The sequence below is a fragment of the Anopheles bellator genome, chromosome 2, assembly GCF_943735745.2.
Source record: "Anopheles bellator chromosome 2, idAnoBellAS_SP24_06.2, whole genome shotgun sequence".
In the NCBI taxonomy this organism is placed as follows: domain Eukaryota; kingdom Metazoa; phylum Arthropoda; class Insecta; order Diptera; family Culicidae; genus Anopheles; species Anopheles bellator.
The window spans coordinates 72,587,134-72,613,326 of NC_071286.1; the positions used below are offsets into that span (position 1 = coordinate 72,587,134).

At 51.0% G+C, this 26,193-nt stretch overlaps 1 protein-coding gene across 1 annotated transcript in view; it reads right to left on the reverse strand.

The window, feature by feature from the left end:
• Positions 1–26,193, reverse strand: part of LOC131208003 (protein O-mannosyl-transferase TMTC2) — a 109,081-nt gene that overhangs the window by 32,065 nt on the left and 50,823 nt on the right. Inside the window, exons 4-6 of the mRNA XM_058200646.1 lie at positions 21,069–22,371; positions 20,547–20,696; positions 4,636–4,750 (exon numbers count right to left, since the gene is read on the reverse strand). Of these exons, the coding sequence (XP_058056629.1) occupies positions 4,636–4,750; positions 20,547–20,696; positions 21,069–22,371 (1,568 nt within the window). The remainder of the gene's footprint in view (positions 1–4,635; positions 4,751–20,546; positions 20,697–21,068; positions 22,372–26,193) is intronic.

Here is a 26,193-nt window from a genome sequence, read left to right on the forward strand (position 1 = left end):
TACTACTACTGGGGGGGCACCGGGTATTGAAGTATAATTTAATTTAATTTGAGTGGATGGCTTCGTGAGAGAGTTTTTGCATGCTCGAGTAGCGAAGGTGGTTCTACACTTTAATGCTGGGGTAACGTGGGTAAACATCTGCTAGGAAAAACGGGCTTGTTTTGGTTGCAGCGAGCCAATTACCGGTCCTCCCAACGCCTCGTTCACGATCGAGAAGGTTGTTTTCTATTCAGTTTCCTTCAGCCGCGAACATCGTGCAGCGTCACTACTCTCGAGCGAATGATCCAATTTCCATGTCCGCATTCATCGGAACGTCCTCCATCGGATTCTCCTGTGTTATTGTCCCCTGCCTGTTTGGTACTTTCACTCCAAAGAGTGCCATTTTCGCTGCTGCATTCCACAGCCTCCAAGCGAATGTCTCTTGCACTTCGGGCCGCCGCCGCCCCAAGATGCACCACTCGCTTCGTTTCGCAATGTTCCGCCGTTTCAAAAGCGGTTCCAGCGGAAGATAATTTTCATAATGAGACCCGGCCTCTGCCAGCGGCCAGCAGGCAAGGGGCACACAATGGCCGACGACGTCAGGACACGCTTTTTCTGAAGCCTTTTGTCGCGAAGAAGGAAGTAAACATCATTGCCTTTTTCAACGGGCCTGGAGCTTTTGCAGCAACAACGACTGCTGCGATGCGATGGAAAGGACATTTTCGAACAGCTTTCCCCGTGGCAACCAAACCAGGGCGGCAGTAGGCGATGGGTTTGCGCGCTGGAAGTTATTTTATAAATAGGACCGAGCCGCTTCTTTTGGGCCCAGCACACGTACGGTTTCGCGCTTCCATTTTCACACTTTTCCAGCGGATCCAGGGAAGCAGCCTTAGTAGGCGAAATGCCACCATTCGTTCAGTCGTTTGTTGACTGTCGGTGTCGGATTTTTGCTGCCTGAACAGTGAACGCCCTGCGGGAAGCTGGCCAAGTAATGGAAAGCTCCTCCGAGACGGGCGGGACGGTTCCAGGATGAGACGGTAAGTTTGCCAAAGGACTTTTCACCCACATTTCCCCCTGTTTCAGTTACAGCTCCCGTCGGATTATTATGTGTATTGAGCGAAGATGGACCCTAGGATGTGGTGCATAATGAAACGAAGAACGAATCACGTCGCTCGTCTGCCTCTTATGTATCCTCGTGTAAAGTGCGCATTGTATGGCAATGGAAAAACTGAGCAACTGAGAGTTCGGGCGTTGAACATTCGATGCCGTGACGGCCAAGCCGTGCCGGAGGCTAGGATATTCAGCACCACTGGAGCTACGTAATCACCTGCACGTTGCTTGCATTTGATCGATCATAAGTTCAGCCCTTTGGTCCTTAAACCCAACGGCTGGGGGGAAAGAGAAATGGCCAACGGAGAAGAGACAGCGTTACGGCCACCGACCACTGCCGTTCACAGTTAATTACCTCCGGATGACTCTTCTCAACGGCGTCGTCGTGTCGGCTTTCGATTTCGATGGCATCTCGCATCGGTTCCTCTCGATCGGACTCAAGCTACTTGGCATTCTGTCAAAACTGTCCGACTCCATTACACGAGGAGTGGTACCGATAGCCTGGGTTAGTCGTATTGACCAATCCCACAGCAGCACGGGGATGATACTGATGGCGTTTGCTGCTGCTGCCGTTGAAGGCAATGGTTGCCACTTGATTGCTTATTATATTTGGCTTACGTTTGAGGAACGGGGTGCCGTGCGGGGATGCTTCGCAGAATACCTACGGCCCGGCGAGAGATCTTTCCGGCGTAGGAAATCAATTAAGCCAGGCCTGAACGCCCGTCCATTTGGATCGCCGGCCAAAAGGGGAGTTCTGCCACTTCTTCGGTCGAGCAAATCCGGAACCGGAAGCATTGGGATTCACCATTTTTGCGTCCGGCAGAAGCTTATTATATCTTGCCGGATGTGGGGCGATGATTGGTGACAATATTTTCGATCTCTCTCTCTCTCTCTGTGTCTATCTCTTCGTCGCTCGTTTAGACCGAGAGCGTTCGGGGAATGGATTTCGCGCCGAAGGATGGGTTAATTAAAAACATATAAATTGGCGATTATGAGCAGCAGTTTGTCGAACCGTGCTAATCGATAGACGATGGACGATTGGTGTCATGGTGTATCTTGGAAAATATGAAATGAAATCCAGCAGGACATCACCGTTTCGAGGAAAATACATTTGTGGTGCCGGGTGTCGGAATGTACAGTTGACCTTTACGCTGGTTTATTGTTGTTCTTTATAAGTCCAATCGGTCGGTTTTCAAATTTGCGCTAGCCAATTGTAGCGTATTGAAGATCACCATGTGACCGTTGCCTTGTTTCTGTGGCATCTAAATAAAGTTGTATGTCACTCTGAAAATTCCCTGAAAGGACCCAATGTGGGGACTTTAATATCCTGGAATATTAAATCGGACTGTTGCTCAAAAAGCACCCGACTAGAGGACCGGAAGAGGCGGAAAAACCGGAAGAGCGACCCAAAACACTTCACCCCAGGATAGGGAGAGGGACCTATTTATCTTTCGCCTTTCGGCACCGAATATATATTTTTGCGGTTATTTATCTGTGTGTTTTGTTTCTTTCTCGAGCATTTCGGAAGCATAGCACACCCTCGACAATGGCCTCCGGAGGCACCACCGCCCGGGCGAACCCGGGCTCGGACACGATAAAGCTGTCAACGGTTTGTCCCATTCAATGTCGACAGCTTCCGGAATCCGGCGATCTGGTCCGGGCCCTACGGTGCCGGTGTTGTCGGTGCGCACGTTGCCAGCATCGTAAATGGGTCGGGACCCCATCCATCCATCCCGGGTGTGTCCAGGGGCTATCCACTCACTCCGTGATGGAACGCCCGCGAACTTTGTCTCACCCCGCACTCCGGTGGCCCTGGCCCTTTCTAAGTAGTGCCATCAGCGGGGTTTTGTTTCGCGGTGAATTAAAACGTCTCTCAGCGACGGTGGGAATTGTGCGGTAGCGGAGCGACCACGAGAGTTTAGCAACAATCTTCAAATAGCTGCTTCCGGCAAAGTTTTGGCCTCGGAGCGCTTGGGATTAGCCCGCAGGGCTAATACTTCTTGGACACAACTCTTTAATGCCAGCGAAGGCATGCCTCTTCAAAGCACTCCTGGCACCCAAAGCCGGGTGTCATATTCTGGAATTTAAGCCACAGAAAGGCGCACGATGGGCCGAATGGATGGGACCCAGAATATCCCGTCAGCAGGAAGTTTCGTGGAAGTGGTTGCGGTTTCAATAAACGCCACCCGCGACACGATGATGAAATGAGTTTCGGTCCGCTAATCTGTACCTTATGAACGGCTTTGAAGTAGGATTTTCAATCAATTGAACTCCGATTTTGGGCCACCGCACAGAGCGCAGGACGTAAGATTGGCTAGCGCCGACCAGAAGTGCCCGAGATTCTTGATTCGTTAGTTTATCGTTTGGTCCTAGCTTCCGGATTCCGGTGAAACGGATGCCTTTTTCTTTCGTTTTTTCTCGCTCTTACAGACGGACCATTCGACGGAACGGAGCATGATAAAAAGCAGAAGAAGTGTTGTCGATTGGAAACGGTTCACTGAATGGCGGCGCCGGCTCTTTGGTCTTTGGCGTATCGGCGTAAGAAAAAGCTCCCAAGCACCAAAGCCAACGGCGGCACTGGGACGGATACTGAGTTGAGTGTGAAGAAAGTTCGCTTAATGCTGGGTAGTCTCCGTCGGAGGTATCCGATGCTATACTAATAAATAAAGGAAAATTTATAGGCTTGAGACAGCGCGTCACTCCAGCAGGGGCCGCCACAGAACGAACGGTTCCTTCCGGGATCGTAGGGAATATTGATCGGGTCTTTTATCTTCCTTCGGTTGGCTGACGTTTGCCGTCTCTCCGTGTATTCAGATGCCAAAACCCACGGCCACCACCGGAGGGCCACCGCCGGGTGTCAGATAGCATTCGTTTCCTTTCCGATTTTCCTTATTTATATTGATCGGTCTCAGGCTGGTGGTTGCTGATTTCCCGCCCCATCCTTCCGGTCGACGGTTTGCCGGGTTCCGGTCCAGATCCGGACCCGAGCGGACTGGAAGCAGCAAGTTGGACAACACGACAGTGTCCCGTGCGCTCTCCTGACCTTTTTGCCCTCACTCTCCAAAACCCATCCGTCGTTCGGCCGTTCGTTGGGCGCTCTCGAAACCCACGGAAATAAAGTGACATTATGAAGAGGTTATCTTATTGAGTTTAGCATTTCAATTGATAGATTATACCCGGTTCCTTTTTGGCTCCCCATGGCTAATACTCTGGGGCAGCAAAAAAATAACAGTATAAACCTTCCTCCGGGGGGTTTGTTTTTGCGAAAATCTTGCCCATTATACGGAGGGCTCCGAGGGTTGGCCGAGAGACATTCAAATGGAAATATATGAGTCCGCAAGGTTCTGGGGCCCGACCTGCCGACACGTTTTCATCGAACCGCTTTCGGTTGAAGACGGATGCTCTGTCGCTGCGGACGGCTTGACTCGTGGATTATGCGTGTACTTCATGAAGACGCCCTGCTGAACGAGCTTTAAATCATGGCCGATATCGGAAAGGGAATGTCTTAAGATAACCCAGAACAGTAACAGTAACTTGCATACTTACAGATTATAATGTACATCCGCCATGTTGGGGCGATAGCTGAGCGCTGCCTTCAGGACCTCCTTGGCCTCCTGATAGCGACCCTGCGCACTAAGGACACTTCCTAAATTTCCGAGGGCTGAAGAAGATTACAGCGACAGCAACGGCAGCAGCAGCAGCATGGAACGAAACGGAGAGAAAGAAAACAGAAACGATTTTTATCGACGACACAACTTGACTCATTAACGACAGCAAATCGTCGGCCTCCGTTAATATTCCGAAGGCGTCCGCGGACGAAGGCAACCGGAAAAGCAAGGACCCCATTTCGGGGATCGTTCACGAAACCACCGCCGGCGAACGAATGGTGTTGATAACATTGCAATTAGGGAAATTATCACTGCCGGGGAGCAAAAAAAAACCGAACCAGAAAAGCTGCCCTTTTGGCCCCGCAAGGCATTAGCAAAAATTACCATTACTTTCATCATTCTCTCGCGGTCCAGGTAATAGGTCCTGGTCCAGAGAACACGTTTTACTTCCTCGACTCCTTCACGTCGGTTTTTTTCTGGCCTCTGGCATAATGTCCACCGTCCACCATAACAAATGGAACGATCCGTAGAGAACAGCAGCCGTGCGAAATGGCTTGATGGCCATTTTTTTGTTCGCACAAAATACTCGCAAACTGTCAAAAAAATTAATGCATCATGTTTATGAGCGACGGATGTGCCGGTTGCGAATGCCGGTTGGTGTTACCTTTTTTCGGCGTTAATGTCCACCTGACCTGAGGCAAGCGTTATGATTGACAGAAGCTGCTTACTGCTCACGAGATGGTTTAGTTTACAGATTGCTTTTCTTTCTGAGACATTTTCTTCGCCCTTTTGCCTTTTAAGCAGGTCCAAGTTTTGCGAAAGAGTGAATGTGCCGTCGGACCGCAATCAAACGGGATGCATGAAACTCATTTCGAATTCTTTCTTTTGCTTTTTTTATATAAAACGCCAACATTTTAGAATCGTTTAAAACAGCGAACGGAAGGAAAGCGGAATACTATCGTTGACGTGCCCAACGTTTGTACTTTCCGTCAAACAGAAGGTTCAGAAATGTCAATTTGAAGCTTTCGCGTGACGAAGGTTGACTACTTTGATTTGCGGTACGAACCTTGCCCTGCGCATTGTTATTATTAATATTATTTCCTATACTAACAATAGCCAATAGTACCTATAAATACAAAGTCTAGGTGTCTATTAAATGAATATTAAAACCTAAAGCCCAGCCCTCCTTTTGGAAAGCCAGAGACCTTAGGGAACACAGAAGACAAGGACTGATCGATTTTAGCACGAATGGCACCTAATAAGTCACAATAAAGTGTGAAACTTTGTCGCAATTGGATGTCAGTAAGTGAAATGAAAATGGATGGGCTTGAATCATAGTAACCATAGGGCAAGGATCCAGTTAAATAGTTTGACTATTTTGCTGTGTCGGGTTTCACGAATGAATAACTAAATCACGGCCAAGATTTGCATTAATCTGCCACCTGCTGAATGCCACTGTGCGTCCGTGAATCATAAACTGGCACACCTTTCGAAGACTCAAGCTTCCGCAGGCCGGTTCGCGCTACGAACTCACAATTTTCCATCCCGTGCTCGTCTCATTTTGTGCAGCTTACATTTTCGCTGTCAGCAAAAAAGTACATCAAACGGGAAGAAAAAGCGAAATCAGAAACTACGGCAGCTCGGCACGATGGTTTACTCCGTACGTACGTCGACCTAAAGACCGGGGCCATAAATTACCCGGGGGCCGCCGCTACAGTAAATAACGGTGCACACGGTGATTTGGTTGGCACCTTTCGCTTCCACCTCCGGGCCCGGTGGAAAGTCTCGGGGTTCCGTGAAAATCGTGTCTTGTAAGCAAAATCTCTTCGTCTAACGATAAGGGCCGGATGAAGATGATGGCGGGTGCCGGGCGAAAAGGCGTTGTTTAGCATAAAAGCGTCGAATGGCGTAGTAAAACAGTAGCTTCGCCGTGCGGCCAAAGGTGCGACGGAAAGTTGTACACAGTCATCACAATTGCGCCCGACGGAAGGCATTTTCTCCACAAGCGGTTCACCGACGTTCACCTTCATTTTCGCTGGCTTGGCCTACTATGCCACTCATCGCTGAAACCGTTTAAAGATTGGGGCCGATTGCGCCCGCTGCATATGAGCCCGGTGCTCGGCGAGATTGGTGCGAAAATTTATGCTGATTGAAAAGAGATGAACTCCGGTAGCGAGATCGGTTTAAAGGTGTACGCCCGGTCAGGGACCGGGATGAAGAAGTCCATAAATAAGGCTTACACCCCGCCCGGTCGTTGAGTGGAAGCGGATCCGGACAAGGGTTCGGTGTCGATCTCGTAATGAAATGGGTTGCCGGTGCACCCTTTTGGCCGGTTCGAACGATCAAAATCAATTAAAATGTACCAAACAAATGCTTTAATATGAATGTACAGGTTCAGTGTTTCTTTTCCTATGTTCTCAACCGCAACCAGCTTCACACCAGACCGTTGGTTACCTGGGTCGAGAAAGGGCGGCCGAAACGGTCGCCGATCCTTTCGCAGGTCGTTTTTAACAAATTTTCATCACATACCCTTTTTCCCGGGGCTTTGGCACCCGGTGGCCGTTACGGGGGAGCTCGCTTTTTGGGGTCTAGTTTGATAATTTAGAAAACTTTATTTTCCCTGGAACTTCGGGGTTCCGCCAGAGTCCCACCGGGCTTGAGGATCATTTACTTTACACCACACCACGGTGGGATGGCGTACTTCATTAAATCAACAAATTTATTACGAGTTCATCGTAATCCCGCAACGACGACCTTTGAACCCTTAAGCCTGATCACGGTGGTGGCCGTTCAAGTTCGTTCGATTGGGGAAAATTTGTACAAAGTTAATTAAATCCATTCTCGCGAGTGGTTTGATTTAAGTCGTACCGAAATGGCACGGTTCTTAAAGGTATCCTTTTGCCTTCGACGCACACACTCTACCATCGATTTACAACTCGTTTGTTCGCTTCCTGGAAGGATCGCAGGGAACACGACAAATTACGATGGCCCACTGGGCCAGACCACAAAAGGCTCGGTTACTTTTGACCAAAGCATTTCGCCGTTGAGGCGTTTGCCTTAACTTAGTTTTGGTTGCAAAAAAACCCGAATGAATTCCGTTGCATTTTGCGTGGCAAGCATTCGCACTGCTCCTTCGTTTCACTGGCTCGAAAAACAGACGAAGGAGTGAAAAATTTGAGCGAAAGAATTCAAAGTAGAAAAGTTGAGGATCGTTTCCATTCGAGGGCATCCAATTTTAATGGGACCGCCGGTAAAGTTTTAATTTCTTTTCCAGCTGTTCTGCCAGCCGAGCCCTTGTGTGGGCCGGCTGGCCCCCGCGTTGCATTACTACGAGCGAAGGGGGTTCTCCTTCGAACGGGCCGACCTTGTGAACTTTTCAAAAATATATAGTTTCCCCCAGGAGTGGTCAGGTTCCGCGTGGCTTCCGAGATTGCTTCGCCGTCTCACTCTTGAAGGCCATTAATTGGTGGGTGAATATAGGAGGAAGCCTGAATGGGACATGGGAAGGCTGACTGAAAGCTGACTGGGCCCTTACGGTACCTGTTGCCAGCAAAAAATACCCCATTCGGCCGGCCAGTGTCAGTGCGGGACCGAAAGGAAAGTAATAAACGAAAGAAAAATATAATAACAAAATACCTCAAGACGGAGTGTGCTGGCAGCAAATTTTGCCATCGAAATTAATTTCTTTGGCTTTACAAAAGGACCGAAAGAAAACTGTAAGCTCTGCCCGGTGACGTTGAGTGAGCAATTAAAGCGAAAGGACTTTCGCTCCCGAGTGCTAAAGGCTGTCCGACGGTCCTTTCGTTATGGTTGGTCCACGGTTGGCCAAGCACAAAGCTCGAGTCCGTTTTTCCAGTTGACAAACTTTGGGACGCAACTTGAAGTGAAGCTTTATCAAACATTCGTGCGCTGGGCATTGCCCGGGTGTCCGAAGTTGTTTGAGTAAGTATGGAAAAGTCTTAAAAAGGGCAGCGTCTTGCTGTAGACGGTTGATTCGTAACTGTTATAAAACATGGGGCATTTTGAAACCACATAAAAGGATCGTACTAAACGAATTATTCTCAACAAACTTATTGCAATGCCGATATGGGGGAAATATTCTTCAACCGAAGGGAAGCCACCACCGGAAGCCCCATTTTCCTAACCTTTTTATGGGCTTTAAAACGATGCCCGGAAACGGTAAAATAGATTTAAAATATGATTCCAGCCCGTTCAGTTCCACATCTGATCGGAAAGAAGGTTCATTACTGAGGCGGGCTGTCTCGCATACGCCATCGGGTCAGGCCAACCCAAGGGCTCCTGGAGGCTGGCTGGCAGATAGCAACGCAAAACTATCGTCCTTCGAAGGGCGACCGATGAAATTGAATCCATAATGACGTTTACTGGTGAATTGAATTAAATTTATATTAACTAGGTATGCGCATAACGATAACAAATGGCAACCGACGGTTGCCGATAACCTTGTTCCGGATCGGATCGATATCGGTCGCAGGTCGTATGCCGCCGGTCGTGACGTTTCTTTTTGTTTTCGTTTCAATAAAGTCCTCCGACGGGACACCGTAAGATGCTCGGTACCCTTCCGGTTCGGGTCTGGTGGGGGTTTTGCCGGCACAACGGTTGCCGCCAGATGTGTGATGGGTTTGGGGCGTTACGGTAGTAAAGCACAACGAGGTCAACCTCATTACGGTGGCACAGGAAACCGATGGTAATAAAAATGCTGATAATACGGTAGATGCGCCCTTGAAAAACAAAAATGACTAGACACATGCAATCTACATCCCCCAATCCGGATCGCTCCATTTCCAGCATGGAAGGTGATAGAAATTGGCCCATTTCAATATTGAAATCGTGCCGGGAACGACGGGACCAAGCCTAGGCTTTCCTTGATGGGGCGCGCCGTTCCGTGTCCGAAACACTCTGTTCAACTTTGTTGAACCTCGCACCAAGTTTGGATTCGATTATCGACGTTCGACAATCATCTTCCGTGCGCGCGTAGCGGTAGCGCTGAAACGGCAAAGTTTTGGGGGCACTTTAGCAGAGAAGCAGAACTCTTACCGATTGAACTCGAATTGCCGTCAATCACGGTATGTCGATTTATGTGTAGGAAGCAAAATTTATGAAACCGCCGCGGCGGCAGCCGGGACCATCACGCAGCAGTCACGATCCACGATCCACGGCGGTTTTGGTATTCTGGGGGCCGGTTCCACCGTCGATGGTAATTCATTTTCCGTCCGCCTAGAATCCGAAACAATCCGGTAGACAAGCGGCAGTAATTTCCGTTGCAAATTGATTCTTAATTGTCCGTAAATAGGTCAGCGCTTTATTTCGCGAATATTAAGCGCGCACAACCCTCGCGTCGATCGTTTTCGTGCCGGGTTGTGGAAGCTCCGCAGAAGTCCCGTAGAATTTTATGCGAATCACGAACTTGCCTTACCGTGGTTGGCCTCGTGAGGATTCGCACCCGCAGAACTGGTAATGGTTTCTGGTAGGAGTTTAATTTTTTTGCTTCCCGTTTCAACAAGGGCGGCCAGTGATTGGGAACTTTTATTGCCGGAACTCATGGGTTCGTTCGAGGTTTTTGGGTAAATTTATGCACCCTTCTCACGATGGTGCTACGCAGTCAGCGTTCTGAGGGATGAAAAAGGTTCCACTGGATGGAACTTCGCATTTGCCGGCGACTGAAGCGTCATAATTCAAAAACCTCAAATCAACCGACCAAAGCCATCTTTGTCGCTAGCAGTGGAATTTTTCATCTACATCAACCGATTCCAAACCGATTCGGAACCGATTGCCTGCCAACACCGAGACCATCGTGGCCGCGGGTGCTTTATTCGATTTTTGTTTTCGGTCTTTAAGGTTTGATCGGAATGTGAATCGGAGTGTCGTGTGGACGGTCGATTTCGAGAAGCTTTCCATTTCGTGGCCACAATAAGAAGATGCCAGTTTTCGGAGGTACCACAGAAGCCACCCCAAATCTCTCTCTCTCTTTCTCTCTCTCTCTCTCTCTCCCGCTCTCACTCGTTCTCTCCTTCCTCAAGTCTTCAGGTCGGTTGGAGAAAAGGTTGTAACGGATGAAGAGGCACCTCATTTGAATTGCTGATCGTCAGAAGCCTCGGAGGCCTTCAATCAACAACCAATTCTCGTTCCCAGGGTTTCGTCCAACCCTAGGCGGAGCGGACTTTATTGGCAAAATTGACTTTAATCAAAATTTATCGATTATAATTGGTTGTCGATGTAAGCGGAATTTCGATACAATTTTCCAGTTTGCCTACCAAATTTGGCCCGCGACTCCCGTCATCTGCATTCCGCGTTTAGCATTCCGGCCCTCACGATGCGCGTCATCTGGGCCCGGGCTATTTGATTATCTTATTCTTGTCCGCTTTGCCCGGCTTTATTGAACATCCCCCCCCGGGGGGAACTAGGGATTGCTCTCCCAAGACCTGGTGACGAATTTTCGCTCAATTTACCGATAATTTCCGCGGGATGAAAAATTCCGAGCTCGTAGTGGGTTCTGTTTTGGTCCATCTTCTTCTTCCCTCAGCTTCCACGTGCTCGCCAGATGTTACGGGCGCACCAATTTTGATCAATGCTAATGAGGCTCTGCTTGTTACCGATGGGTTGTTGGGCCGCCTGGTTGGCGGTGTTGTCCCAGCTGTCAGCGTCGATTTGTATCGCGCAAAAGTGAATATTTTGTGTGAAAAATGTTCATTTTTCATTTCGCACCAATAAATTGGGACGCTTTGTTTGAATATTTGATTTGAAGACACTGACACGCTAATGAGGCCAGCGCAGGAGCTCTTCGCGAAGCGGGCCTTCTCGATGGAGTCAACTCGAACAAAATCTGTATAAATTACTGACTTCACGACGTCGGCACTCGTCGGCCGTCGGAGAGTGTTCACACGGCACACAATCGGCTTGTCAAATCATAAGCGAATCGTTTGATTCGGAAAAACGTTCCGAAAAACGGTCTCAAAGTACAACCGTCTCGTGTGCCAAACTATTGTCGGAAGTTACGCGGCCTGAACGCCACCGGAATCGCCGGAATCGCTCCGGTTCACGGTAGATAGTGGGCGAAGCGTCCATCAAAGCCCCCGCCCCGGGCAGCTAAATACCTAAATCTCACCTCCCGAAAGCACCGGAAAAGCTTCGAGAAAATGGCCAATGCTCGGGAAGGAGCGTGGCCAACCAAAAAATGGCGTAGTAAGCGTAAAAAAGCCGGCTCCGGCCGATAACTACCCTCATAAATCATTCCACGACATTCGCTCATAATAATTCCGACAAGTTTATAACCATAAATTATTAACTACCTTTTCCCACGCTGTGCCGCCAGTGGATTGGTTCCGTTTGGCACCGCCACTACCGCCTTGCCGCCGTTTACTTTTCTACTTTTCCGGCTCCCATCTTCGGGCCACAGTTTGCAGCGGCAGCGGGCCAACGGCAGACGGGTTGTGCCGTGAATCCTTTCCCCCTCTCGGAAGGGCGGTTTATGGTCATAAAAAACTCACTATATCATTGATAATATACTCCACCCGGGACGGGTTGGCTGCAGGCTGGCTGGCTGGCTGGTTGGTGGGGTGGCCCAATGGCGACCCATTGGCTCGCTTGTCTGACAACGTCATTGACAGCTCCTCAGTTCGGGCCCCCCAGGGGGACTGTACGGAAGAAACAAAATGGAGCAGCAACCGTTTCGCACTCGGACACCAAAAAAGAAAGCAAAAAACGAGGAACTTCGGCCTACCGCAACCCGCAGTGGAAAACTTTCGCTCCCGGGTGGTGGCCGGGCGCGAAAGCGGATGAGATAATTTTCAGACGAGTTCGATAGCCCCGGGGGTCTCGGGACCTGGCCGTGGAAAGATAGCTACCACCGGCAGCAGGCCGGACTGCAGTGTTTTGCTGGCCGCAAGGACATCATCAGGCGTTAGGAAAAAGTTTGCCAATCCCAATGAAGGTATCCGGACCGGCACACCGGAGTGTGAAATGGGTTTAGAGTTTGTGAGGGCAACATTGAAAAACAGTTCCGACAACTCGTCGTCCTCCGGGCTCCGAGGGAAAGGCAAAACTGTGAACGTGTAATCTTATTTTTACCTCCATGTTGATGATAATCGTTTTTTTCGGTGGCAGGAAATGGAGCTGCTCCACCGGCAGAAAGGCACCCAGGATTATGTGCGGTTCGGTTGTGGTCCAACATATTTTTTGAAAACGTGGGATGGATTGAAGCACACATACCCACGGTCGGGTGAGGACATCAAATAGGTTTCGAGGGGCTCAACTCAAGTCCTTAAAAGTATTTCACACGTCCAAAGGGCATCGGGTCGCCGAAGGAAACCGTACAGTGAAACCAATTTTTTTTCGGGTTGTCACTCCCAGTGGACTTTATTTAGTAAAACCTGCCCCTCTCTCAGACACACGGAATGATCAGAATTTCGTGTCCTTCGGAGAAAAGCGGAGAATAAAAAATACAGAAGTAAAATCCATGATCCTAATCTCGGGTGATGCTTTTTCCGCACAACAGCCACCCCGAAGCCGCCCGGAAGCCTCGGGAACCAAAACTAAGTGGTCAAGGCAACCACCGCCGAGACTGACTGTGGTGGTCGTCCGTTCCGTGCGGGAAACCTCATCGGTGAAGAATTACCAGCACCTACACACTAACACGGTTCAGTTGAAAGTGCCGAAAAAGGAAAATATAACGTCCGATATGTTTACGGAGGCCCCCGACAGACTAGCCGAGGCCGAGAGGAAGAACGAATAACTTTTACCATCTCCCTGACGGTCGAATAGGAGCGGTGGCTGCTTGTGCGACCATCCGAGAGGTCCGAGCAAACACCGGACTCAGGACTCCTCTGGTGGACCACACGATACAGCTAATCGAGCTAATGCGGAAGGTGGTGGCGCACGGCGGCGCGGGTGCGAAAATTTTCCTCGTTTCCTGATTACATTGCTCGATTCAGCCGGGGACCCGGGAAAGGTGGGCCTTTTTTCGTTCGCCCTCTTTCGGCCGCCGCGCGAAGCCTTTGCATGTTTCCCGAGGGTGAAATGAGGCAACTTTGATCAGACATTATTTTCACACCTCAACTTCCTCGACTTCCGAGCTGCTAGTTCTGAGAGCTCAGAGTAGGCGCCGACTAACGAGAGCTGGGCTAATTTGGGCTAGCCGCTAGTAGCCCGTTCGCGTGGGGCTTCGGCAAAAATGGTGAACAATTCCTAAATTGCTCCTCCTATTATTTGAGCAAACTTCACTTCCGTTAGCTTTTGGGCTAAAACTTATTTGAGCATTTGCGAGTGTGTAACTCGCCGTAATCGAAGTTCCTCTCCGGAAACCAGAGATGCTAATATCTAGTATTTAAACTTTTTATAAGCAAATAAAATGGTTGTTTTTAGTGAACTCTAGATTGGGGTTTAAATGAGAATGGGGTGTCCCAAAGGCGGGGCTGGTGGGTTGCCAAAAGCGTGTGCACCCTGTGCGAAAGGGCAACCTGCAGCGAGTATAAAAAAAAACGCGGACGAACGGAAATGAAGGAAAGCGAGTGAGATAGCTACGGGTAGTAACAAATTTCCGGCATCGCAAATACACGAGCCTCGAGCTTCGCTCCGTGGAGTGGACTCGCTCTATTTGCTCTGTTGGCGCCATTTTCGGAGTAAACTTTTCGCCGTCCGTGGCCGGTTGCGAACGTTCTGATAATTCTGGCGAGCAAAATCTGGAATCCCAATATTGTGCGCCAACCGACCCACGGGGAGCACGAGGCAGGTTGGGGGTCGGCTGCGCAGGGTAGATAAATATCTTCATTTCCGAAGTGCTGCCGCGTGTCGCGTGTGTCCTCGGGGCTCGGTTACAGCGCCACGGCGTGATGGCAACGTTTTGGGCTCCCGTGCCGGAAGGATTTTGGTCGAAAACTGAGTCCACAATTTCCGGCCAGCGTAAAGGGAAAGGAAAAAAACAACACGCGACGGATTCTGGCACAGATGCCCAGAACACCGGGGCGGATGGGTGGAAGTGTAAATTGCTGAAATAAATCCGGATATGGCAGTGAGGAAAATTGGGTTCCCGATGGCCAGAGCTCGGATGGCCGTTTCTCGAAGGCACTTTTCGGGTTGGGAAAGTTTTCCTCGAGAAACGCGAGAGAGACCCAAAAGCCGGAGTAGCTTACGATACGAGGGAACTAGTAAATAACCTAGTGCACTAGTAGTCTCTTGTTTACCTGGCCACTTTAGCCTGGACTCTCTTTGGGTGGTTTCGGCCATTCGTAAGCTGAAAGAAACGCCTGGCCGAAAAGTCCTCTAACGCTGCCACGCTACCTGCCATTTTTGTGGTCCACGTGGGCCCGTGGGCCTGTCTATTGGCCCAAGTAAATGATTTTGATTTAGACCATTTGTGCCTTTAATCAATTGGCACCACTCTACCGCTAATGAGCGGAAGCGGGTAGCCCGGGGCCCCCTCCATCGGGCGGCACTTGATGGAAGTTTATTAATAATCGATCGGTGAATGAAGGGAGGATTATTTCCGCCAGAAAGCAGGTGATTACGTTTTAATGGGCGAGCGAGAGATCCTGGTCAGCTGCCCGCCTGAAGATCGGCTGGTTGCGGCGGCCACGGGCAGCCCTTTGCCGCGGTATGCGGTTTTATCGATTGGTTCTGCTCGCACGGTGAATGGCGGCGATAACGTATGTACTCGTCCTTGTGGCTTAGCCTCATTAGTATGAGATTATGGGTTCCACGAACGGGATAACATGGCCCTTTTATCGTAACGGCACTCCGAGTACCCGTTCGGCACCCGCTCGAATGGGGCTGTTATACAACGCCAAAGCTCTGCGCCAACGTATGATTTCTAGCTTGTGGTTGAGGATTGTGTTAGAATTGTAGGCGTCCCTTGTTAGGTATGTGCCTTGTGCAACCTTCGAAGGTGAAATGTGCATTTAACCGTCGCATAAAGATACAAATTTGGTGTCAGAGACACAATATTTTTCATGAAAAAGCGATAAGTTAGAGGCGATAAGTTTCCTAGTTTCCGAGCTTATTTGCTGAAAAAACCACCCAAACGTAATCGAAAAGCCCCGCGGGAAGTTTTCTCCCAAATGGCCGTTTTTGTGCAACTGAAAACAATATTTGAACGGAAAATCCCCCCACGGAGTTCCGTTGGCTCCATTTCGTGAAAAATCGGTTTTCCTTCCAACCTACAATCGATACCGGAGGGGTCGTAATATTTATTGCCGTACCGGGTTTCCCAGCGCTTCCTGTTCCGATCGATTCGAGTTCGATAAACACTCCAGAGAGGGCGAGAGAGAGAGACCCACGGGGTCGCTTCCCGGGAACATCGGGAACGGCAAGCGATGGCGATCAATGCCTTACTTCGACCGTGGCCAAGTGGTGCTCTCGAGAACTGACCAGCCGAACGCGGCCCGAAAAATCGACTAATAGAATGATAATCTGCCCACTTACGCTACTAATCCCGGCAAGGACGGAGCCGCACTGCTGCTGGTAATCGAGCTTAAAATTTTGCCCATCCACCCAGTTCCGGTGTGGTGGTCTCCACGGAAAGTTGTTTTCCACGCTACGCCGCGTACCTGAAATCGTTCGAATTTCGTGATAGTTCCTTGCCCTAGCAACATCACGACGCCCGTTGTCCTGGGAACCAGACCACCCCCCACTCACGGGAGGGTGGCTTCCACCATTTTTCTTCTCCGAACCAGCGACCACAGCCGGCAAAACGATTCCGATAAAATTCAAATGAGCTCATCCACCGTCGATAAACTAATAAAAGCCGTCCCCCCGGCACACACCAAGGTCGGTCGGTCGGTCAGCGTGTATGTGTCTGCCGGTTTTACCACAAAAAAGGAACCACCAGTCAACCGCCAAGCTGCCACCTACCACGCTCACCGGGCGCCAGTGGGTCAGGTTAAGGATATGCAGGAACGCCGGGTCGTCAGGGAAAACCACAAACAGGGAGTAAGGGTGGCTTCGACTGACACCACCGCCGGCGCACTGCAACTTTGGCGCTAAACTTCGACCTTCGGTGGGTCGCTTCCTGTGCCCTGGCCGATCGACACGGTTACGACGGGCAGGTGTGTGCGCCGACGGGCGCCGATGGAAATCGAAGTCGGAGCCCCATGCGGCGGCACTGCGGCATAGTTGGCTGTTAGTTACACATGACCAGCTTTGTGGCTCTCCCGTGCGCTCCTTTCCTTAATGGCAACGGTTCGTTACCTAACCGAATCGATCGGCCTCCGAGGAACAGTGGTCCCCCGGAACCCCAAGAGTATTTTCAGGACCCGGTTCACGGGCCAACTCGTTGAAAGCTGAGCAAGGCTTTGACTTACCACACAGCAAATCTGCATTAGCCCTAAAAATATTACTCTCGTTCTGAGGTGAAAGAAGAAAGTTTAAATTAATCCCGTCGAATAAACACGTCGAATGTGTTTTACTTAACTCCGCTACTGCAGTCGATTTTGATGGAGTAGTTTAGCCAACAGTATCCCAAAATGGCTACTAAGCATCTTTAGCACAAAATACCGTTCGCATTCCTCGTGGTTGCCAAGGGAACGAATATATATCAAGCGTGAGCTGAAGCGTTAGCTCCACTATCACAGCAACCTCGCTAGGTGACTCTTCTTCTACACTGCAACGTCGCAACCACCTCCGGCGCGAAGGTTGCTTCGATTCGTGTACCGATTTTCGTTGGCCGGATAAAATCTCCTTATCGGTTCGCATCCTCCAATCTTGTGCGAATGCCATTTCGGTGGCACATTTACGGCTGAAGTGGATTATGATATTGAAAGTACATTGACTGGAAAAATGTGATTCCCGTGGCTCTCGAGTGGATCGAAGATCCAGCGGGCCTTCGCCTGGAGTCTCGTTCTACGCGTGGTTCTCAGCTTCAGCAGGTGAACGAAAATAGCAGCACCTTAAGACGCAATAAATCCGCCTGACAGAGCCAAAACGGCTCACCGAGTTCAGCGGTGAGCCCCTCTTGTGCTCAATTTTTCGCCCTCGGGCTCATAATGCCCGGCCCGGATGGGAGATGAATTTTTCATTCGCACGCAGAGTGGTGCCACTCGAGAAACGGTGATGCACCGTACGGACCACAAATTTATGATAATACGCCCTCCGGTTGACGATGCTCCGGTTAGAACCGAATCAAACTGCGTCCGCTTGAGCGTTAAAACTACAAACCGTGCACGAGCTAGATAAGGTTGTTATCCGACCACACGGTGAAGTAGTAATAACACAATTTTATTACGCATCGGTCCGGTCCGGTGGGCCACGGATAAAATGGTCATCAAGTCGATGCTTGTCGTCCGCCCCGCTGATGGTTCCGTGTCTGACATGCGATCTGACCCCGCAACCGACAAGCGCATAAACTGTCAAATACATCACTCAACGAGGCGTAGCCAGCCGGAAGGGGACTCCACTTTTTATCTTATCCTCCGGGACGGTGATCCAATGGTCTGCGCCGCATGCGGATAGCTGCGGGAGAGCTTCTCGGCCGATGGAAATCTCGGCTCCGCGGGTCCTTCGACCGATTTTACAAACGATGACAATGTTGACGAGCTGCTCCGTCCTGCTGTCATGTGGTGGCGCTACACTTGGCACGGTTCCCGGCCGTCGATGGTCGAGCCCGTGGTCCTGACATGACCGTGTCTATTTGCGACCATGCTGTTAATTGATTTTCTGCCCTGCGGAGACCACCGGAGCGCTGTTGCGCCGTCGAATGGGCCGAGAGAGGGGTTGCTTTCGACCCACTTCATCCACCTCGTTTACCGCACCGCACGGTAACGACGGTTTCAAGAGTTGGACCCGCTGTCAAAACGGCGCTTGTCAGCGCCGCACTGGAGCGCATTGCAAGACAGATGGTCCGTAACGGAGAGTGACATCCGCGTGACTTCAGGTGTCCCGTGTGCGAGACGAGTTCTTGAGGACTCAAGGCCCTGGCACGGTGCACTCATGTCTGGGGGCCGCATCCTCCAGTTATGATCCCCATTCGTCTGACAACTACCAGCCCGGGCGGGCACGGCATTAAATCACGGAATACGGTCCCATTGTGGCCCCCCCCAGTGAAAGTGAGTTTTAGTTAGGTGGCGCTTCTTTCAGTGCGCTCGTTACTGGATCCGGAGTAAACGGTGTTCTGTCACGTCCTAGCGACTTTATTTGAACGAAAAGGTTACCCTCTCACAGGATTTATTGCCGGTTCGTCAGCGGGCCAAGTTGGATACATCTTACGAAAGAGAGAGAGAGCGAGATGTGGATTAGCTTTAAGACACCTTCCCTGGGTCTGTTCTGCAAAAATTTCGCGCCCCGTTGCCTCATAATGGACCAATATTAATACCAGGGCCAGAAGCCTGCTGAAGCTGACAAGAAAACGAAACGTATCATGGTTTTATGCAATCCATCCCCGGAATGGTCACCGGCAGTGGTAGGAAAGCCAGTAACTTGGCCAGAAGTAAATTTATCCACCGGAATAGAATCATTTCTGACCGACAAAAGAAACCCCAAGCAGTCGTTTATCAGTAGCGTGCTGGCCACTCCACCGGTCAGCCTGCAATTTATCATATATTTTTTTCTCCATTGCCTTCCGTTTTGACGCTCCGACACTCCGATACTTGTTACTTTCCGCTAGAGGACGGACCCCGCCCTGTCAGGTCTGTGGTGGTAGGTTAATCAATTAGAGCTGCCCGGGGCAGAGACTCCATCATTCGCAAAGCAAAGATTGAAGCGAGCCGAATAAATACGAAATCGTCCGTTGGTCGGTCTGTCGATAATGGGCTATGTAAATGACGAGCTTAACGTGGGACAGTTTAAAGGCACAAATGCCACCGCAAGCATAACGAGGATCTTGAGCATGTGAACTTTTCAAGATGTTGTTGTTTGGTGCGTTGTGAGTGCTTTAAACTCTGATTTACGGAGTGCCAATGCACGGATTAGCCAGCCCGATGCCTGCCCCGTGTGTTACCGCCATTTCACGATGGTTATCAAGGCGTCAGAGCAGGAAATTCATAAATAACCCGCAGTGCCTCATGCTGTGCGCTCCGGGGACGCTGAAAGGCACCATGCGTCTCCATCGGCACATTACTCCGTTGAGTTTCAGAGAATTACAGTTCGAGGTGGAGAAACAAATGGGCTCTCTTTAGCTGCGAGTTCCTGGTAGCAACAGCTGAGAACCGAACCGTGTCGAACTCCTCGGTTCTGAATTAAATTTCAGCCATTCGCGGGGCGTTAAGCATACTTTATTACTTGGCCCGCAGAAACATGTACTACATGTTTCACATTTACATCGCATTATGCCCGGCCCGGCCACCGCAGAGAGAGTCTTTCGGCCAGTTTTTCTGCCACCGAATCCACTGCCGACGTGGCTCGGGACGTTTCATAATGTAACGTTATGTTCGCCATGTAAACTGCGCTAGAATGTCTGTTCTCGTTGTTTATCCTCGCGTCCTGACGCTGCTCCGCGAAGGGCACCCAAGGTCTGGGGGCACCACCAGTGGGTGGATGACAGTAAATTTTTTAAACCCCCCCCAAAGTCGGGGCGTCGAACGCTGGTTAAAGGCCATAAATATGGTGGAGCGCTCGTCGAAACACTTTAAACTCTCGTAAAATGCTTATGTCAATGACATTGAGTTGGCTCCCGAGTGGGCCGAACCCTAGGCGCCTCTGGCACTCTGTGGATTGAGGTCGGTGCACCGCCAGGCAAAAAAGTGTTAACATTTTATCTGCGCTTCCGGTTCCATTTGTATCCGTGTATGTGGTTCTAGAAAAGGGCACCGATTTTTACCGTTTTGCACATAAAAACTGGAGCCGAACTGCAGGGCGTTAGTGACTTGCGAGGATCTATACAATGCAAATGGCCAGTGAGCCGCTTACCTTTGGGAGGGTTGACGGCGATCGCGCTGCGGAAGAGGCTCTCCTCGTCGGACCAGTCCCGGTTCCGGCGCACCGTTTTCGCACTGTACGCCAGGAGCAGTAATCCGACACACGCCAGCACGGCCTTCCGGCACCGATCGGTGGGCGGGGCTTTTGCGTGTCGCTGGCGACCACTTCCGGGTGCGGGTGCTATGTGACGTGTTTTGCTCAACCCAGCCCCGCCGCCGCCGCCGCCGCCACCGTGTTTGGTGAAGCGAGCACTCAACCCGACCCCGGTTGGCCGCTTGGTGCCCGCGGCCACATCACCACCATCCGCACTGCACTGTGAATTCACGGTCACACCCACCACGGTCTTCACCGTGCCTTCCCACGCACTACCGACGAGGTGCCCGAGGGCCACGAAACGGTTCCGCACCGTAGCCGGAAGCAACGCACCAACGACGCGCCGATGGCACCGATGCGCCTTCCGTGGCCGGCCTGGCCCGGGGGTCTGGGGCGGGGGGACGGGCCCGTTTCCGGTGCCATCAATCAGGCCGCTTACACCGAGCCCGATCAGCAGACAGAAGCCGGCGCTCGGCAGATACAGGACCCGTTCGGCCACGACGAAACCCACGTAGAACAGCAGGTTGGTGGCGGGCAGAAACGGAAGCGTTAGCAGTGCGATCGACATCAGGAGCGCTCCGGCGGCCCCGATACCACCACCGTCCGCCCCATCCGGACCCTCGTCCATGGAAGCATCCGGACCGTCGCCCCGCACGGAAGATGCGCACGAACTCGACGCGGAGGAGGAAGATGAGGAGGAGGAGGATGAGGAAGAAGTGAATGAGGTGGAAGAGGAGAGCGAGGGGGTCCTAGAGGACCCGGCCCCGCCCCCCGGGTTGGAAGGTGGGAGCAGCGCGAACGGGAACGTCTGCTTATCTCGAGCGCCACCGATGACGTCACCGGAAAGTGTCAGCGGCCAGTGGCAGACGAACTTCTTGCCGACCGGTGCCGGGAAGCCCTGGTTGAAGTTGATGCTGGCACTGTCGTTGTTATTGTTGTTGCCGTACGCCCCGCCGACCCGGCCGCCCCTTTTGGGCTCCGGACTTGGGGCGTCGGGGCTCGGGGCCACCAGGCGGCAGAAATAATTGGACAGTGTCGAAGGCGATAGTGATAAATATTTGTACGCCGCCGCCGTTGGCCCGTACGCACAGCCGCAGATGATGGACGACATGCCGTTGTTGTTGTGCAGCGTCCGGCAGGGGCTGGAGTGCCGCAGCCCGGCGTCGTGTTTGCAGAGCGTGCACGGCGATGCCAGCGCCTTGCGTGGCGCACCCCTCGACGCCGAGTGTCTCAGGACTACCTCGGCCACGACCGGAGTCACATCGGCCGCCGGATCACCCGCGGTGCGAAGCCGGTGTAGGTTCAGTTTGCTAGCTAGCTTCCGATTGAAGGTACTGACGCAGCTACCGACGTCACCGACACTATCTCCAGTAGTCGATGCGCCCGGCGATGGCCGCAGCAACGCCCGGCCACCGCTCCACAGGGCGTACGCGAGCGCCAGATAGAACGCCACCGCGAGCGCCATCTGCTGGTCGAACGCGGAACTGATGCGAGGGATCGCATCCATGCCCCAGTCGAAGCTCAGCACGTCCGGCAGCACCAGGAGCTTGAAGTTCACCACCGGCAGGAAGGAGAAGGTCAGAAACCGGGTCCACAGTGAGCCACTCTTGGCCGTCGGGTTGTCGGCCGTGGAGAAGAGGGTGGCGGGCCGTGGAAGTGTCAACCGGAAGTGCACGATTACGGCTAGCGAGAGCGCTACCAGCCCGAGGCTTCGGATTCGGTGCTAAAACGAAAGAAAGACAGAGGAATGGATTAGAAATGGAATACGCAATGGAGTTGGTGGAATTGTCGAAAGAAAATCAGTGTAGGCTTTGATGGTTAAACTGACAGCTCGGTTGTTTGGGAGGCTTCCGGAGGCTCCGCGAAGACTAGATCCTACTCGGTGAACTATATAACTCTAGCAATGGTTGCTAAGTTGAAGTTGGTCTACCCGAAAGAAGTTCCAACAAATCTTCAAAGTAATCAAAAATAGATACATAGTCCTTGCAGACGGCATTATCTTTTTTTGATAGCACAGATACCGTCCCTTCTCGGGGCTAGAGACACCCAATTAAATGGCTCCGTGAGCGCGCATACATATTTCAGAGTAGTTCATTCAACAAAATACCAAACAACCGGCTTGCGAGAGCGAGCATATTGAATTATTTATGCAGCCTAAATTAAAGCGTAAATAAATCATGCCGCCAACGGGGGGGCGACCACAGCCGACTCAAGGATGGGATAAGAAGAATTGGCTCCCCTCGCTCACTCTCGTTCCCGCTCGCTCCGTCGGGCGTCTGGCACCGAGGATCATTGACTTTTGATAGGTCCATAATGGAGGAATAAAGCAGATATCGCCAGGACTAGGATGACCGGCGCTAAAGATGGCACTGTTGGGCCGGTCCAGGGGAGCATTAGTCTGCTCGACATCGTTTCGATGTCCTCCTCGTTCTTCGTCTTCATGAGTGGGCCATCCGACCACGAAGAGGGTCCCCGAATGACGTTGGATTATTCTATTACAGAGTCAATGTTTGTGCTCAAGTAGATTTTTATTTGCGACATATTTCTTCGCTCAAACACCTTCACCTTCAGGTTGCCCCGTCCTCCAATGCCGCTAAGATGAATCGTGCTCTCGAAGGACCACCCAGTCACCGAGAGCGGTAACATCTTGAAGCTCGGTGAAAGGAAAGTGACCAGTGCGCGCTCGATGAGGTTGGCAGAATCGATTGATGGCGTTTGAGGTTGACTGCGAGTGCACCTCAGGCGACTGCCGCAGAGTGTCGCCGTCGGAATGATTGCTTCACCGAGCCGAGTAGCCGTGGAGGGACAAGGGGCCAGGTGGCTGGCGGTGGCTCGATCGCTAATGGAATATGATCGAAACTGGAAGAAAAATAGCCCTCCAGCTACTGGACCGTACGACCGCCGTTCAAATATTGTCACAGAACAGGTGCCAGCCGAACGTGCGCTGAATGTGGGACGCCCGACCGGTCGATGGATGACTTCCAAGATTTCCACAAGACGGACGGAGTGCTCGGCGACTGGGGTGGACCGGGGAATCAACTCCGGAGTGCCCCCGGGCAGCATGATGAATGTGGTTCGATGGGGCAAACCGCAACCGCTTGAAACTGGTCGGCTGCCATGAAAGAAGGTTCGTCTTCGCTAAGGGACCGGAGATTCTCTTCTCTCTTTTTTTTTTTGCTCGAAATAAGGTGCTAAAAACTTTCTTCGTTTCATTGAACTTTTAATGCTCCTTCGTCCTTTGCCATTGGGAGGAAATTTTAATTTCCACCCCGAAAGACCGAGGTTCGATTCTCCGTCCTTTTGCCTTTCGGTTTATTACTGACACTTCCCTGCCTTTTGGGGGGGTTTTTTGAGCAGTCGGCCCGTAATGGCTGCGGATGAAAGGTAATCCTTTGGCAGAACTTTTCACCGACACCGGAGAACGTGTAAAGTTGCTCCAGCCTTAGATGGTTTATAGCTTATTGAAACTAATTTATTTGTCGGACGGCGGATCGGAAAGATGTATGAAGGTGAGCTCAAATTTCGACGCCCAGGGTCAAAGGCTACTTGATTTGAGCTGAAAGCTCCAATCATTCAATTTTAGAACCGATTCCTCTCATTAAACAGACGAAGAGTCCTCGGCACAAGGAAAGTTTGATAAAAGTTTTTACCAATCGATTTACCCGTCAGCCATTGGTAAAGGATTCATGAAGAGTGTTCTGCGTGTGGCTTCGAGCGTTACGAGGAAAATTCTTACCGTTGCTGGAAGAAAGACGTGTCAAGTACCTCTCTCTCTCTCTCTCTCTCTGGCGCTGGTGACCTGACTCTCCGATGGTGACTGTTGATCATTGGCGGTGCACTCTGTCTGGAAGTCTATCGAGTAGCAGGCACGCCACGCGAGCTGAGATTCTCCGAATAATTCAATTTAGCATCCTTTCTGCGCTGCCTCAGTGTGCAGCACTCAAAGTTTGTTCCCTGAAACACGGGCCGCCCCTCCCGGGAAGTCGGTGTTGGTTTTTCGGTACGTTTCCGGGAGCAACACTTCGTGAGTTGGGTCGACAATAAAAACCCGTACGTCCCCCGTTCGGAGGACTTGTGTTTCTAGCACTTGTGCTGAGAATTGATGAGAAAAGTCTACCAAACTATCCGACGCCGGTGTTCCTGCGATCGATCTTCGAGCTTTCATTCGATTAGTAAATTTGATCCCAGAGTTCGGCTGAAAGACCGACCTCGCAACTGTAACATGAGTAAAACCCGACAAACACTATGCTCGAATCTGAGGGCAAGTTCCGTGCTCGTGAGTAAATGAAACTCGACCTCGAATTTGACATTGTTTTTCAAATAAAGCCCCACAAATGTTGCTCCTTTGTTCGGGGCGGGCCTTCCAACAAATCAACCGTGTGCGATAATCAACTGTGAAGGTCCTACGATCCTTCTTCATCTAGTGAGACTCAAACTCAAACACCACTTTCGGAACAGATAATGAAAACTTTGGCAAGGGATCGTTTTTTTAGCCCCTCGCCCAACAATGATGCCAAACAAAATCTTTATCCAATTCTATCCGCCCATTTCATGGTGGCCATTCTCTCTGTCTCTCTGTTGAACTCAGCCAATTTTAAGTGGCCCGCCCGGCGATGGCGGCTTATCCACCCGTCCTCGGACGAGAGCCATCCGAGGGTTTAGTGTGTTGTTTTGTTGTTGAAAACTTGCCGCAACACTTGGCCGGAGCAGCTGCCAAAGCTCGATTGGCTGGGTGTGGTCGCTTCGGTCGCCGGACCTTTGAGAGGGGGCGAATCAGAAATGATGTTTCGGTTCGATTTCGGCACGCAGGATCCTTCGCGGAAGGTGTGAGCAGGCACTTTTGTGCAGGTTTTTCACCCAGAACCAGGTCACCAGAGCTGCCGATCAACGCCGGTACCGGTGTTCCGTTGATGAATAGCAAACGCTATTCTCTGCTGCCTGCATCTGGCACGATGGGCACGAAGGACCGCACCCAAGCGAAACCTTTCGTGCTACGGCAAAGTTTCAATTCATTTCGGTTTCTATTCTGTATCAAATTGCCAATTAGCTGCAAAGGTTTGGGGATCTGATTAGTTGGTGGAGCGCACAAAGTTGTTCCGCTGGCGGAACCATCGCTTAGATGTGGCCATGGTTGAGCAGAAAAATATTACAAAACTTGTAAACTATCCCGGCCCATTATCGGTGGCCGAGGTGGAAAGTTTATCCTTATCTGTGAAATTGAATTCCGCTCCAGTCCAGATCACCAGGCTCCAGGTCGGCCTGATGATGGCGCAATGTGCTCTGGAAAGCTACTGAAGGGGCTTCTCGAGAGGTTTCGCTCCATTTCACCAAATGAAAACAACTTTCACCAGCAGCGGGATCCAACGAAACAGGAGTTTCTAGTCGTTGAGAATTGCAGTAGGTTGCTAAATTAGAGCAGGTATAAAAGCGTTTTGCACGGTCTCCGATTGGAATTCCAATTTAATTACCCTACAATCCGGAAACCGGAAATGATATTCGAAGTAAAGTGTAGCAAACAAAGGTTTAAGTGGACTATAGAGTATAA